General features: G+C 41.8%; 1 protein-coding gene across 6 annotated transcripts in view; it reads left to right on the top strand.

Moving 5' to 3' along the window:
- Positions 1–15,499, top strand: part of NUP188 (nucleoporin 188) — a 56,590-nt gene that overhangs the window by 29,856 nt on the left and 11,235 nt on the right. For all 6 annotated transcript variants that reach the window (XM_081265541.1, XM_081265539.1, XM_081265538.1 and 3 more), the window contains 15 exons: positions 1,668–1,733; positions 3,069–3,188; positions 3,446–3,572; positions 6,439–6,591; positions 6,782–6,908; positions 7,181–7,268; positions 7,361–7,437; positions 8,546–8,660; positions 10,466–10,586; positions 10,716–10,782; positions 11,466–11,594; positions 12,043–12,182; positions 13,249–13,355; positions 14,504–14,710; positions 14,810–14,979. In XM_081265541.1, the coding sequence (XP_081121667.1) occupies positions 1,668–1,733; positions 3,069–3,188; positions 3,446–3,572; positions 6,439–6,591; positions 6,782–6,908; positions 7,181–7,268; positions 7,361–7,437; positions 8,546–8,660; positions 10,466–10,586; positions 10,716–10,782; positions 11,466–11,594; positions 12,043–12,182; positions 13,249–13,355; positions 14,504–14,710; positions 14,810–14,979 (1,814 nt within the window). The remainder of the gene's footprint in view (positions 1–1,667; positions 1,734–3,068; positions 3,189–3,445; positions 3,573–6,438; positions 6,592–6,781; positions 6,909–7,180; positions 7,269–7,360; positions 7,438–8,545; positions 8,661–10,465; positions 10,587–10,715; positions 10,783–11,465; positions 11,595–12,042; positions 12,183–13,248; positions 13,356–14,503; positions 14,711–14,809; positions 14,980–15,499) is intronic.

Genomic DNA, 15,499 nt, shown 5'->3' with positions numbered 1-15,499 from the left:
TACGTTTATTTTATTTATTTATATGTGGTACTGAGGATCAAACCCAGGGCCTCACAATTGCTAGGCAAGCGCTCTATCACTGAGTCACAACCCCAGCCCTATTTATTTATTTTTAAAAAAATATTATTTACTTGTAGTTAGACACAATACCTTTATCTTTTATTTATTTTTATGTGGTGCTGAGGATCGAACTCAGGGCTTTGAACTTGCTAGGCGAGTGTTCTACTGCTGAGCCACAACCCCAGCCCAAAATATTAATTTTTTTTTTTTTAATGTGGTGCTGGGGATTGAACCCAGGGCCTTGTGCATGCAAGGCAAGCACTCTACCTCCATCCTGAACTCATAGATTTAAACATACTGTGTTTTTCTTTTTCATAATATCTTTATTTTATTTATTTATTTTTATGTGGTGCTGAGGATCAAACTCAGTGTTTCGTGCATGCTAGGCAAGTGCTGTACCACTGAGCTACAACTGCCGCCCTGCTAGCTGTGTTTTAATCTGTGCAGTTATTATTCTTAGGCTGAGATTGCCCCATCTTTGGTCAGTAAGGACTTTCCAATTGTCTTCTGAATTCATTTGACACTACCCTTATCTGTTTTGATAGCTCTATTGCTTACTGGTATGACAAGATATTACAGGATTATTGTGTAGGATTCTTGTTCAGACCTAGAACCTGCTTTCCAAGTTGTTCTGGTTCTTTTTAGTGGGAAATGATATTTGATAAGTATCCTTAAAACTAAATCATTGTATTCATTTTCAATGATTAGTCACTTGTTTTGTGAACTGATGGAAATTTCTTATTATTGGATAAAAATGAGATTGGTACTAATTCAACGAATCAATTCCCCAAGCTCTGGGGCATAGAACAAGCTTTGCATACTTCTGGAAAATTCTAATCACAATGGAAGGGTCTGGTCCTATTCTATGCTTGGAGAATAGATATAACATGTTGTAGGAGTCGTGGTGCCTGGTTTAAAAAAAAAAAAAGACTCTGTAAGCATTTATTAGATGCCCAGTGTATGTTTAACTCTGTACTAGGTGTTAAGGATAAAAATATTTAAAAGATTTTGTTTTGTTTTGTTTTGGTTTGTTTTTTTTTGGTACTGGGGATTGAACCCATGAGCACTTAACCACTGAGCCACATCCCCAGTCCCTTTTATATTTTATTTGAGACAGGATCTCACTAAGTTGTGTAGGGAGAGCCTCTCTAAGTTGCTGAGGCTCTAAGTTGACCTCACGATCCTCTTGCCTCAACCCCCTGAGCCGCTGGGATCATAGGTGTGCGACACCACGCCTGGCAAGACATTGTCCTTGCCCTGCCTGTTAGGAGCAAAGTAAAGGTGAGTCTAGTAGTAATAGCTTATTTATATACTAGTTTTGAATTTACAGCCAACTTGCTTTTATTCCTTACACTCAAAATAGTACCATGAGCTATTATTTTCCCCATTTTACAAACGAGCATGTGAAATTCAGAGAAGTGAATGTGTATACAGCATATACAATATGCACCCTGGACAAGGTGTGATATTATTCTTTAAACCCAGAATTTTTTGTAACATATATGGAGATGTTTATTGGTGTTTTTATGTGAACAGAATACAGTAAGAAAAAAAAAAGACACTACTTCAACCAGGGAAAAGGAACAATTTCTTCCCTCCCCCAACAGGATATAATTGACACAGCGTGTGAAGTCCTGGCGGACCCTTCTCTTCCAGAACTCTTCTGGGGAACAGTAAGTATGTTGGAGGGAATCATACTCTGACATTACTCTGGACCAAAAGGATTTATCAGACATTTTGTGAGAGGCTTTATATTTGGCTTTTGTATGTATTTTCTCACTTAATTGTCAAAATATCTGTGAGGTAGATACTGTTATTGATGCCACATTGTGTATGATGAAATGTGATGCCTAGGGATATGAAGGGATTCCACCAACGTTACATGGCCAGAAAGAGACAGCAAGGACCCAGTTCTATCTGACTTGAGTCTGTAGCCCAAATCATCAACCAATGTGTTATCACCAAGTCTTTTTTCATATTGACAGTCTTTCAACAACCAGGATTCCCAAAACTTTTTTCCGTGTGTATGTGTGTACACTGGGGATATAACCCAGAGCTTCTCTACCAAATTTATCCTTTGAGACCCGGTTTTTACTAAGTTGCCCCAGCTGGCCTTGAACTTGTAATCCTCCTGCCTCAGGCTCCTGAGTCACTGGAACTTCGGGCATATGTCTCCATACTTCACTTTTGGCTTAGGGTCCTGCAACTCTTATTTTTTTTTTCTTTTTTCTTTTATATATATATATCTGTGTATATTATTCTCTTTCTCCTGAGATGCTATTTACTGTTACATGGATTGAACCCAGAGGGGCCTCACTACTGAGTCACATCCCCAGTCCTTTTTATTTTGAGATAAGATCTTGCTCAGTTGCCAGGGGCCTCACTAGGTTGCTGAGGCTGACTTTGAACTTGCAATCCTGCTGCCTCGGCCTCTTGATGATTCCTTTTGAAAATACTTAGAGGGTTGTAACTAGATCTTACCAAGTCATCAGTGTTGTGATTGGTTTGAGCATTTGGAAAGAATGGTTTTTCACCAGCACTGGTGTTAGTATTGACAGTGACTTCAAACGTCTGTTTTCAAACCTGTACCAAAGCCAGACTGATCTGCCTGTGTGTATTAACCTCTTTCTCCTGAGTTGCTGTTTACTCTTACAGATGCCAGAAATATCCCTGGTAGAAGCTGGTGTGAACCAGTATGTAGATGGAGCATCTTTGCTTGTGTGTGGTGGCTAGCTGCTGACGTGTTTTAGGGTAGTTTTCACGTCAGTGGAAACATTGTCCTAAGGAACAAGTTATCTTCCCTTAGAAAGGGTGGCCAGGAAGAAGAGATCACTGGATAGACTTAAGAGTTGCTTTTCAGATGCCAGTTAAATCAAATCCCAACTGAATGTTGTCCTTTCTCAGTGGGGACATGAAAGTCTTAGATTATTAGGGAAGGAGTGCTTCTAGACTTTCTGAGGATTATCTGGCAGTTCTGAAGAATAGTGACTTCTCCCCTTCTGCTGTAGGAACCAACTTCTGGTCTTGGGATCATTCTGGACAGTGTATGTGGAATGTTCCCCCATCTCCTTTCCCCACTCCTGCAATTACTCCGAGCCCTGGTATCAGGAAAGTCCACTGCCAAAAAGGTAAGTTGTTCAGTTAGCTCCCTAAATAGAACCTGAGATGCTATTCAGGAGAGACAACTGTCTCTGTGGAGAGAGGGGAGAATTTGAGTGGAGATTAGGTAGGAGAGCAGAAGGCGATTCCAAGATGATCTACAGTGGTGGACTGGGAAGGAGTTTGAGGACCAGTTTACACAGTCTGGTTAATAGAGCAGACTTGGGACCCCCATGAATGTTCTGTAGGTAAATGTGTGATTGAGTTTCTTTCTGCATGTTGCCAGGTATATAGCTTCCTAGATAAGATGTCTTTCTACAATGAACTTTACAAGCACAAGCCCCATGATGTAATCTCTCATGAAGATGGAACTCTTTGGAGAAGGCAGACGCCCAAACTCCTATATCCTCTGGGTAAGGAGATCTTCAATACCGCAGCCTTTCTCACAGCAGCTCTCCTTAGACCACCTTGCTGCTGGGTTGATCCTTTTGTGTGAGGTGATTGTAGAGCAGCTCCTTGTCATCTCACCGTGTTTGTTGATTCATGGATAAATAATTAGTTTCTCTCTCTCTCTCTCTCTCTCTCTCTCTCTCTCTCTCTCTCTCTTTTTGTGTGTATGTGATATTGGGGATAAACTGAGGGCCTCATGCATGCTAGGCAAGCACTCTACTGCTAAGCTACATCCCCAGCTCAGTTTCTGTTATTTGTTTTACATCATTAATTTTTTTTTTTTTAATTTTGCATGCTCATTGTAGCAAGGTAAACAATGCAGGTCTATTTTAAAAGTCAATCTCATTTCCATCTCATCTCTGTCAGATACTCAATGTTAAGAATTTTATGGGGGGGCTGGGGATGTGGCTCAAGCGGTAGCGCGCTCCCCTGGCATGCTTGCGGCCCGGGTTCGATCCTCAGCACCACATACAAACAAAGATGTGTCCGCCGAGAACTAAAAAATAAATATTAAAAAAATTCTCTCGCGCACTCTCTCCCTCTCTCACTCTCTCTTAAAAAAAAAAGGCAAATAATTTCTGTCCAGCCAAAAAAAAAAGAGAGAGAATTTTATGGGGCTGCGGATGTGGCTCAAGCGGTAGCGAGCTCGCCTGGCATGCGTGCGGCCCGGGTTCGATCCTCAGCACCACATACAAACAAAGATGTGTCCGCCAAAAACTAAAAAATAAATATTAAAAAAATTCTCTCTCTCTCTTTAAAAAAAAATTTAAAAAAAAAGAATTTTATGTATATTCTTTCAAATATTCGTTCTTTTAACAAATTCATTCTGCAAGTTGGTTTTCTTCCCCCGTCTTCCCCCAGTACTGGGGATTTAACCCAGGGGTGCTTAAACACTGAGCTACATCCCCCTACTTTTTTTTGTTTTTTATTCTGAGACAAGGTTTCACTAAGTTGCTGAGGCTGGCCTTGAACTTGTGATCCTCCTGCCTCAACCTCCCAAGCTGCTGAAGTTGCAGGTGTGAGCTACTGTACCTAGCTTGGTTTTCCCTTATATGACTCTTGACTCATTATTATTACTACATCATCATCATTATTATTATTATTATTCTGGGGATTGAACCAGGGCTTTGCACATGCTAAGCACATGTTTTACCACTGAGCTGCCCCCCAGCACCTTACTCATTCTTCTTAGTAACCATATACTTATCCTTGATGTTTCATAACTTTTTATTTTTCTCCTTTTGATCAGGACATTTAGACTGTGTCAGTGTTTTGCCACTATAAATAATATTGCATTGGATGCACACATACATCCTTGTATATTGGTATTTTCTTTTTTAATATTTATTTTTTATTTATAGGTGGACACAGTATCTTTGTTATTTTTATGTGGTGTTAAGGATAAAACCCCATGCCTTACGCATGGTAGGCATGTGGCTCTACCTTTGAGCCACAACCCCAGTCCCTTGTTATTTTTTTCTTTTAATTTTTTTTTTTTGTAGTTGTAGATGGACAGCATGCCTTTATTTTGTTAAAAATTTTTTTAATGTGGTGCTAAGGACCCAGTGCCTCACACTTGCTAGGCAAGCACTTTGCCACTGAGCTTCTGCTTGTGTTTATTTTTAGTAGAATCCTCCAAATGGGACGATTGGGTAAAAGGATATATATATATAATTTTTTTTAGTAGATGCCTAATAGTAGATGAAATGAGTAAACAAAATGTGGGATATACATACAAAGGAACATTATTCATTCTTAAAATAAAGTAAATTCTTCCTGGTGGTATAGTTCAGTGGTAGAGTACCTACCTAGCATGTTTGATGCCTTGGGTTTGAACCCTAGCTCTGTCCCCCTACCCCAAAAAGAGAAATTCTGCTCTATACTACAACATGGATGAACCTTGAAGACATTTTGCTAAGTAAAATAAGCCAGTCACAAAGGACAAATGCTGTCTGATTCTACTCATGATGAGATACTCAGAGTTGTCACATTGAGAAACAAAGTGCAGTGTTGGTTGTCAGGGGCCAGAAGATGAAAAGAATGGGGAATCATTGGTGAACTGGTGTAGCTTCAGTAGTGCAAGATGTACAACATAAGATTGGCAGGTGTGTGGGGAGATGGCTGTACCACAGTGTGGCTGTACTGAATGCCGCTGAACTTAATTTGATCTTAGGTGTGTTTTACCATGATTTTGAAAAGGTTGTTCACAATTTTTTTTTGTTGTTTGTTTGTTTTCCTTCTTCCTTCCTTTCTTGCCTGGATATTGAACCCAGAGGTGCTTTACCACTGAACTATTTCCCTAGCCCTTTTTATTTCTTGAGACAGGGTCTTGCTGCTAAGTTGCTGAGGTTGGCCTTGAACTTGCAATCCTCTTGCCTCAGCCTCCTGGGTCACTGGGATAATAGGTGTGTGCCACCATGCCTGGCAACAATTGTTTCTTGTTTGTAGTGAATGTGTAAGAGTGAGCAATCATTACTCTTGAACATGTATCCCAGGTGCTCAAGGAGTATAGTGCAAAGAGGGCACAGCTTCTGCTCTAATTTGTGTCACCAGTAATGTGCTAGGATCCAGGCACTGGTTGCCACAGCTTACTTCTGTAGTTGTTGAAGTGGAAACCACTTTGCATGCAGCTGGTTTTCAGACACATAGGAAGAATCACTTTTCCAATGACAAGAGAGTTTTTAATTATTCTTTAGAGGAAAAAGATGTAGGAATGTTTGGTACTTAAGAGAGTCTAAATCCTGTGTTTAAATGTTGGTGTGTGGTACAGGAGTTGACTCCTCTTCCTTGTCTTCAGATATTAGGCAGATCACTCTTCTTCCTTCTTAGGTGGTCAGACCAACCTTCGCATACCTCAAGGCACTGTGGGTCAAGTAATGCTGGATGATAGGGCTTACCTGGTACGTTGGGAATACTCCTACAGCAGCTGGACCCTTTTTACCTGTGAGATTGAAATGCTGCTTCATGTTGTTTCAACTGCAGGTATGGTCATCTTTTGGAGACATCTCTATGGGGAGGGAAAAGTGGTCATGCTCAGAGAATTTGGAATTTCAAGATAAAATTCAGAGCTATCAAGGTTGGGATGTCTGATTTGTTTTTCTGGGTATCAGAGACCAATAAGTGATATTATGAAGTTGTTTTCTGTGAGGTTACAGTCTGTCTTTCCCCTCAGATGTGATTCAGCATTGCCAGAGAGTGAAACCCATCATTGATCTGGTCCACAAGGTCATCAGCACAGACCTGTCTATAGCAGACTGGCTCCTGCCCATCACGTCCCGTGTCTACATGCTGCTGCAACGGTGGGTCCTTCACTGCAAGCGTTGAGCTGCCTGGCTGAACTCATGTGGTTATTTTCTTGGGGTCCAGGAGCCCAACCACACACCATCTGGGTTAAAGTTCACGCATGTTCCCCTATTAGAAAGCCTGGCGGAAATCTTTCTCCAGCTGAGGGCTTTTCTATTTCTATAGCCCCACTGACAGGAGGGATCGGGGAGAGAACCAGAAAATAATGTGTGATAGAATCAATTGTGTTATTCATCTTACTGAGTGCAGTGCTCCATTCTCTAACCAGGTTGACAACAGTGATCTCTCCCCCTGTGGATGTCATTGCCTCTTGTGTCAATTGCTTGACAGTTTTGGCTGCCCGGAATCCAGCAAAGGTGAGATGCCAAGTCTTCCTGACAGTCGAGCAGTGTCACACTTGGCATATACCTGAAGATAAATGCACTTAACTTTTCTTTTCCTTCCTTAGGTCTGGACTGATCTTCATCACACAGGTTTTTTACCTTTTGTGGCCCATCCTGTCTCCAACATGAGTCAGATGATTAGGTGAGCCAGGTCTTGTATTGATAGATTTTGTTCACTAGTGCAGACTGTTCTTGGTTCAGGTCCAGCCTGGCTTTATTAGTTTGAAAGGCACTCTTCTATCCACATATTCTGTGTACTTCTGTTCAGCCCTTAGACCTGAGGGTGAGTGAGGACAAACTAAAGGAGATGAGGGCACAGGAAGCACAGAGCTGCTCTCTTCTCCAAGGACACAATAATTAGTCCCAGTTTTTAAAGTCAGAGAAAGAGGAGAGGGAGGGATGGATTTCTCATCCAGCTGTGACTGTTAAATATGTGGGAATCTGGGGCTGGGGATGTGGCTCAAGGGGTGGTGCGCTCGCCTGGCATGTGTGCGGCCAGGTTCCATCCTCAGCACCACATACAAAAAAAAAAAAAACAAAGGATGTTGTGTCTGCCGAAAACTAAAGAATAAATATTAAAAATTCTCTCTCTCTCTCTCTCTCTCTCTAAAAAAAAAAAAAAAGTGGGAATCTACTTTCCAGCTGAGAGAATCCAGAGGTTTCTGGATCCAGAGACATAATGTCCTCTTTTTTCGCTTTTTCTGCAGTGCTGGTGATCAAACCCAGGGCCATTCCATTCTGTGCAAGCACCCTGCACCCCCAGACCCCCGTCCCCAACTCTTAACCACAATCACTCTGTTCTTTTCCTCATTCCATGGGTGCTACTTTGCAGGAGACTGGTTACTACTCCACAGACTCCATCTTACTATCTGAATATTCTTTCTTTGCTCTCTCTTGCCTTTAAAACAAAGGTGTTTCTCTAATGCTTATTTGATTTTTTTAATACATTTATTTTGTTTATTTTTATGTGGTGCTGAGGATCGAACCCAGGACCTCCCACATGCTGGGCAAGCGCTCTACTGCTGAGCCACAACCCCACCCCCTAATTTAAACTTCTTGAGATTGTACATCAGTAAAATATGTTCTTAATGTTTGCCCTGGTTTCAGATTGCCTGGGTTTGTTCCCCTTGTAAGAGCGTTTGTGTTTTATGCCTGAGCGTCTAGACAGTAATGAGAATGCTTTTGGCTGTAGGAACTTGAAACCTTGAAATTTCTCCATGAGTGTTTTTTCTCGGCTTCTGTCTTCCCAGTGCGGAGGGGATGAATGCTGGTGGGTACGGGAACCTTCTGATGAACAGTGAACAGCCCCAAGGCGAGTATGGCGTCACTGTTGCCTTTCTCCGCTTGATTACCACCCTTGTCAAGGTACGGTCTGGTCATATGATTGTGAAATAGTTTTCTTGTCCCCTGCTTTTATAATCAGGTTATGTGTAGGAAGAACAATTGTCCTAAAGTTATTGTGGCCATAGTTTCTGTGTATTGAAAACCTATTGTATATATTAGTATGATCGAAGGTATATAATTATGCAAATATATTTAATACTCAGAAGGCTTAAGGGATAGATCTCAAGGGTAATGCAGTACCTTTTAAGCTATTTTGACTATACCCCAGGGTAATATGTACATTTTATTTTTACATCCCAGTTAGTACCTGTGTGTGTGTGTATGTATACTCCAGGAGCATAGTTCACAGTGCAGTGTTTGCTACCTAAGAAGTGTTCCCTTCTTTCCTCTTCAGGCCCTTCCTCTTCTTTTTCTTGGTAGTACTGGGGATTGAACACAGTGGTGCTCTACTACCGAGCTACATCCTTAGCCCTTTTTATTTTATTATATTTTATTTATTTATTTTAAAAATTGTTTTGTAGTTGTTGATGGGCCTTTATTTATTTATTTATTTATATGTGGTGCTGGGCTGGGGATGTGGCTCAAGTGGTAGCGCGTTTGCGTGGCATGCATGCGGCCCAGGTTCGATCCTCAGCACCACATATAAACAAAGATGTTGTGTCCGCCGAAAACTAAAAAATAAATAATAAAAAATTCTCTCTCTCTCTCTTTAAAAAAAAAATATATATTTATATATGTGGTGCTGAGGATCGAACCCAGTGCCTCACACATGCAAGGCAAGTGCTCTATCATTGAGCCTCAACCCCAGCTCTAGCCCTTTTTATTTTGAGATTAGGTCTCACTAAGTTGCCCAGGCTGGCCTTGAACTTTTGTGATCCTCCTGCCCCAGCCCCATGAGTCAGGCTTGTAGGAGTGTGATATTGTGCTTATTTCCCTTTTGTTTGTTTGTTTGTTTCTTTCTTCTTTTTCTTTCTTTTTTTTTTTTTTTTAGTGAGTTGTGACCATAAGCTGATCTCATAATTAGTAGATCATAACTCTGAAAAATACTGGAATAAGATTAAGAGCAAGGATTGGAGTTGGATAGAATTAGGTTTACATTTCAGGTTGATCATATACTGGCTCTATGACCTTGGACAAGTACAGAATGTCTTAGAACCTTTCTAAAATAGGAATATACCTCTTAGGGTGGGTTAAAGGATCATACATGAAAAACACTCAGCACACTTACTGCTTATAGCAATCTATGAATGTTTGAAAACATAGGAACAGTTGATGCAAATGTCTATGTAAATGAAGAGTCACAGTTTTAAGATAAGGAAACTGAACACGTACTGTTAGGACAAAAAAGTTGGGGGTGTCAGATCATAGTGTATTCCAGTGATGGGGTTGTGATTAGGGACAGCTGCATATCAGTGAAGTTGACATTCTTTGTCATTGTTATCCTGTGTCCTTTATGTTTAAGATACCCTGCCTTCAGTATGCAGAGGTAGCCTTTCTTCTTCTTCTTTATATAGGCACCATTTTTCTCCTACTCTGGGACATAGGATTAGGTCTTGTGTATACTAGGCAAGCCCTCTGCCACTGAACTAAATCCCCACCCCTGATGTAAGCACCTTTTATGACACTGTCACATTGTCTTTTTAGTTACTTTTTCTGTTCTAGAGAAATCCACAACATGGACTCAATTGAAGTAGGGAGATTTTCTGTTTTTCACTGAAGAATAAAGTTTGCCTAAGTTTTCTTTGGACCCACGTGTACTTTTGGAGTTAAATCATGAACAACTTTTCCTTCCATATCAGAGGCCCTCACAGAATGGTTTCCTACAGGGGCAGCTTGGTAGTACCCAGAGCCAAGGCCTGGTACCCTGTGTCATGTTTGTGCTGAAGGAGATGCTTCCCAGCTACCACAAGTGGCGCTACAACTCCCATGGTGTGCGGGAACAGATTGGTAAGGATAGCATGCTTAGGGAAATCCTGGGCACTTTCTGGTTCCCCGGACATCTTCTTTCTCTCCCTTTTTTGGGATAATGGCCATCACACAAGGCCAAATCATTGTCATATCTTCTTTGGAGTCTAGGTTGTCTGATCCTGGAGCTGATTCATGCAATACTGAACCTGTGCCATGAGACAGACCTGCACAACAGGTAATAAGGGGCTGGTTGCTAGAGTGCACCACTCACCAAGGGAAGACGGGTTTTCTTCTAGAGCACTCACCTTGCTTAAACCGAAAGCTTAGTAGTTTCAATATTGTGTTCACTTTCTACTGATTCAGTTATCATTTCTCCCAGTAGAGAGAGAAGAACAAATGAAGTAGGAATGAGATGGGGTGGTTTTTTGGATGTGCTGTGTGTGTGCATGTATATGTACACTTTATGATTTTTATGATCTTTACAAAAGTTATGCATGTTCATTGGAAAAATTCTCATTCAGTGCAAAATGAATCTACTTCCCAGAGGTAGCTGTTGTTAACGGGCTATTGTTAGTGTGTGTTCTAGGTGTTTTCCTTGGATTGTACTCACTGCTCTTTCTTTCTGTGCTACCACATATAGATCTGTTTTGTTTTAATGGCTCCATAAATTCCATCCATGGGTTAATCATGATTCATTTCTGTAAACATGTCTGTTAATTGATGGATGATTAGATTGTGGTCTTTGGGTGGTCTTTGGGACCAAGTCTGTTTCAGAGTGCCTGCATCTTGTAGAGAGCTGGTCTGTGTATCCCACTGTCTAGTTGCTTGGGTCTGCCTCCCTATTCCAGCTGGACAGTTCCCTTCTCTTCCGGTGATAAGCTTGGCCACATCCTGTAACTCAATACCTCTGTCTTCCAGTCATACTCCCAGTCTGCAGTCTCTCTGTATCTGTAGTCTGGCATACACAGAAGCAGGACAAACTGTCATCAATATCATGGGCATTGGTGTGGACACCATTGACATGGTGATGGCTGCTCAGCCTCGAAGGTAGGACCCCCCTCTTCTCCTTCGCCTTTTGTCTTTACTGTGCTTGAATATTTTAAGGCTTCCAGTAGCTTGCTTCTCCTCCTCCCTCCTCCTCCTCCTCCTCCTCCTCCTCCTCCTCCTCCATCTCCATCTCCATCTCCTCCATCTCCATCTCCATCTCCTCCATCTCCATCAAACTTGCTATCCTCCTGCCTGAGCCTCCTAAGTCACTGGGATGATAGGCATGTGCCACTATACCTGGCTGCGATAGTTTAAGACAACCTTGTTCTTCTAAGGGCATGCCTTTATATTACCTAATGGCTGCTGTATAGATTGGTACATAGGAATTACTACTTCTCAGAATCTGTTGAACTCTAGGAGTATTGTTAGCATCACAGTCATGAGAACATGCATGTTGCAAATGAATTCATGTTGTCTGATCGTCTTTGGTTTCCATTTGGCACTCTAGTGATGGGGCAGAGGGCCAGGGGCAGGGCCAGCTGCTGATCAAGACTGTGAAACTGGCATTCTCTGTCACCAACAATGTCATTCGGCTGAAACCTCCTTCTAATGTGGTGTCCCCCTTGGAGCAGGCTCTCACACAGCATGGTATGTACTTCTCTTCCACTCAGCAACTTTCCTCCCATGAGCATCTATTTTAGGCATTGACACTCTTTTCTGATGAACTCCTTGAGGAAATTTGGACATGATAGTAGCTCCTTTCCTAGTCTTGGAAATAAGGGGACTGAATTATACTTAATTTGTATCTCCTATTGATGACAGAATAGTAATGAGAATGCGGGCTTCAAGTCAGACCACCTTGATCCACATTCAGACTCTAGCTAGCTCTGTGATCTTGGGCTTATTGTTAATAAACTTTGCCTCAGGTTTCTCATCTATAAATTTGAGATAGTAAATAGTATCTACTTTATAAAAGCATAACAAAGAGCAGATGGATAACTGCATGGAGAGGAAAGTTCCTGGTGCCTATTGAATACTGCCTCTGACTACTTTGTGACTCTATAGTAGTTGTTCAATCCTTTGTGGCTCAGTCTACTCATTTTCTTTCTTTCTTTTTTTTTGTACCAGGGAGTAAACCCAGATGTGCTTAACCACCGAGCCATTTCCCCAGCCCTTTTTATATTTTACTTAGAGCCAGGGTCTTCCTGACTTGCTTAGGGCCTTACTAAGTTATTGGGGCTGGCTTTGAATTTGTGATCCTACTGCTTTAGCCTCCTGAGTGGCTAGGATTATGAGTGGCTGGGATTACAGGTGTGTGCCACCATGCCCAGCCAAGTCTATTCATTTTCATTTTGTTTGGGTCATGTTTAAGATCTTTTCTAGTTGTATGGTTTTGGAATTTTTATGAATATTTTGTATTTCTATACAATTCCTTTTTCTAACCTATTTGTTAAAAGTACCTATTTTCTTAATAATGTATCTTAGCCATTAATGAATTATATTGAACTATTTACCCCCCACCTCCAACCCAACCCCCCAAAAAATATCCTGGCTGCTGCTTTGCTTCTGAGAAAAGAGAATGAGTCGGTTTATGCTGGCCCTCCATATACTCAAGGCTAGTCCCCCAAGTGCATTAGCCATTTGGAACATCAGCCTCTCTAAGAGCTTGAATTGAAGTGCCTTTGGTGTCTTTACTATTCCTGTGCTTCTCCAGGTGCCCATGGAAACAACCTCATTGCTGTTCTAGCCAAGTACATCTACCATAAACATGACCCAGCTTTGCCACGTCTGGCCATTCAGCTGCTGAAACGTCTGGCCACGGTAGGATCCACTTAGCCAACCAGAGCCCCAGGACATGGACTCTTTCTGCTACAGACCACTCTTGCCCTCTTCCAAGAGAAGCATCTGGCTAACTTGGACTTGAAGTAATGTAGACACACACACATACACACAAATACACACAAGTAAATGTGTGTTTATGTGATTTTTTTTTTCCTGATTGCACGAGACGTACATGCTCATTATAAAATATTTATTTAAAGTTACAGATAAACGTAACAGAAAATTAAGGTACCCTCTCGTTCCAAGAATCCCTGTGAGCAGGAAAGGTTCATTCAGTGACTTGAGATTTCTTTTTATCTGTATATATGTATTGAATATAGGTATTTATACACTTTTGTTCTTTATACCAAAGGCTAGTTCCTCTGTACATGCTGGGATTTTGGGTATTGGGGCTTGAACCCAGGCCTTACATATGCTAGGTCTGGCCATTTAGCTGCTGAAACATCTGGCCACGGTAGGTACTCTGCTGCTGAGCTACATTCCCATCTTTTTTTATTTTAAGACAGGTCTCATTGAATTGCCCAGGCTGGCCTCAGAGTTAATAATCCTCCTGCCTTAGTCTCCTTAGTAGGTGGGATTACAGTGCACCACTGTGCCCAGCTACCACTTTACATATTTTGGAACAACTAGTCTTGCCTTCAACAATTTATGTTTCTAACACCTAAGTTTTACATCCTTGCACAGAGACTTTATCAGTTTTTCGGTCTTTACCAATCTAATAGACAAAAAAAAATATCTTTTCTGATTTCATCTTTTTTTAATATTTTATTTTAGTTGTTGATAGACCTCTATTTTATTTGTTTATATGTGGTGCTGAGAATCGAACCCAGTGTCTCACACATACCAGGCACATGCAGAGCCCCAGTCCCAGCTCCTTCATTTAATGTAGTACCAGAAATTAAACCCTGGGCCTCACATGTACTAGCCAAGCACTCTAGCTCTGAGTCATGTCCCGGCCATCTTTTTATGTTTGCTCTTCTGTAAATGTTGGTCCTCATCTGAGAGTTTTATGAGTATATGCATCTCTCTCTGTTGTATCTGGAGCTCTCAGAGCTCCCTTCTGTAGAAGCCCATTGAGGTTTTCCTAAAAGCAGAACTATAAGCCAGTGTGTCCTGGTCTCTGCTAGGTGGCCCCAATGTCAGTGTATGCTTGTCTGGGCAATGATGCAGCTGCCATTCGTGATGCCTTCCTGACCCGCCTTCAGAGCAAGATTGAGGACATGCGCATCAAAGTCATGATTCTGGAATTTCTCACAGTTGCTGTGGAGACCCAGCCAGGCCTTATAGAACTGTTTCTAAATCTGGAGGTGACAGACGGCAGTGATGGCTCCAAGGTGAGCCTGCACTTGGTGTGAGGATGGGCAGTGGCTCCTGGGAGGTGTGGCTGCTTGCAGTGGCTGTGGAACTTGAATTCCCACTTCTCCCCCTTGCAGGAATTCAGCCTTGGTGAGTGGAGTTGTCTCCACGTGGTCCTGGAGCTGATTGATTCCCAGCAGCAGGATCGATACTGGTGCCCACCTCTGCTGCATCGTGCAGCCATTGCCTTTCTGCATGCTCTGTGGCAGGACCGCCGGGACAGTGCCATGCTGGTCCTCAGAACCAAGTAAATCTGCCTCCCAGACTTATTTAACTTCTGAGTATCCTTGTCCTTGTCTGTGAAAAAGGAATAACAGTAGCTTTTACCTGCAGAGATGTCTGTGACTCTCTATTGGGAATGTGCATAAAAAATGCTTATCACATAGCTAATTACAGGGGAGTCTTGTATTTTTCTTTTTAATGCTGACACTAGCAGGTGTTATCTTCAGATTCCGTCACTTTTGTGTTCTGTCTTCTGAATTCGTTCTTCTTTTGGTATTAGGGATTATACACAGGGGCACTTCACTATTTTATATTTTGAAACAAAGTTTCAGTAAGTTGCTGGGGTTGGCCTAGAACTTGCGATCCTCCTGCCTCAGCTTCCAGAGTCGCTGGGATTCAGGTGTGCATCACCTTGGCTGGCAGAACTTATTATTCTTGAGAAACAGTAGATGAGAATGGCTTCCTTGGGCCATTGGACAGAGCGAAAAACCCTATTCTCTGGGACCCTGGTGGCACAAAAGGAATGTATGTTAAAAAAGGCTCAG

The sequence above is a fragment of the Spermophilus citellus genome, assembly GCF_964194105.1.
Source record: "Spermophilus citellus genome assembly, chromosome: 2".
In the NCBI taxonomy this organism is placed as follows: Eukaryota; Metazoa; Chordata; class Mammalia; order Rodentia; family Sciuridae; genus Spermophilus; species Spermophilus citellus.
Note: the sequence above shows the minus strand (reverse complement) of the source record. Positions and strands in the feature narration are given on the sequence as shown.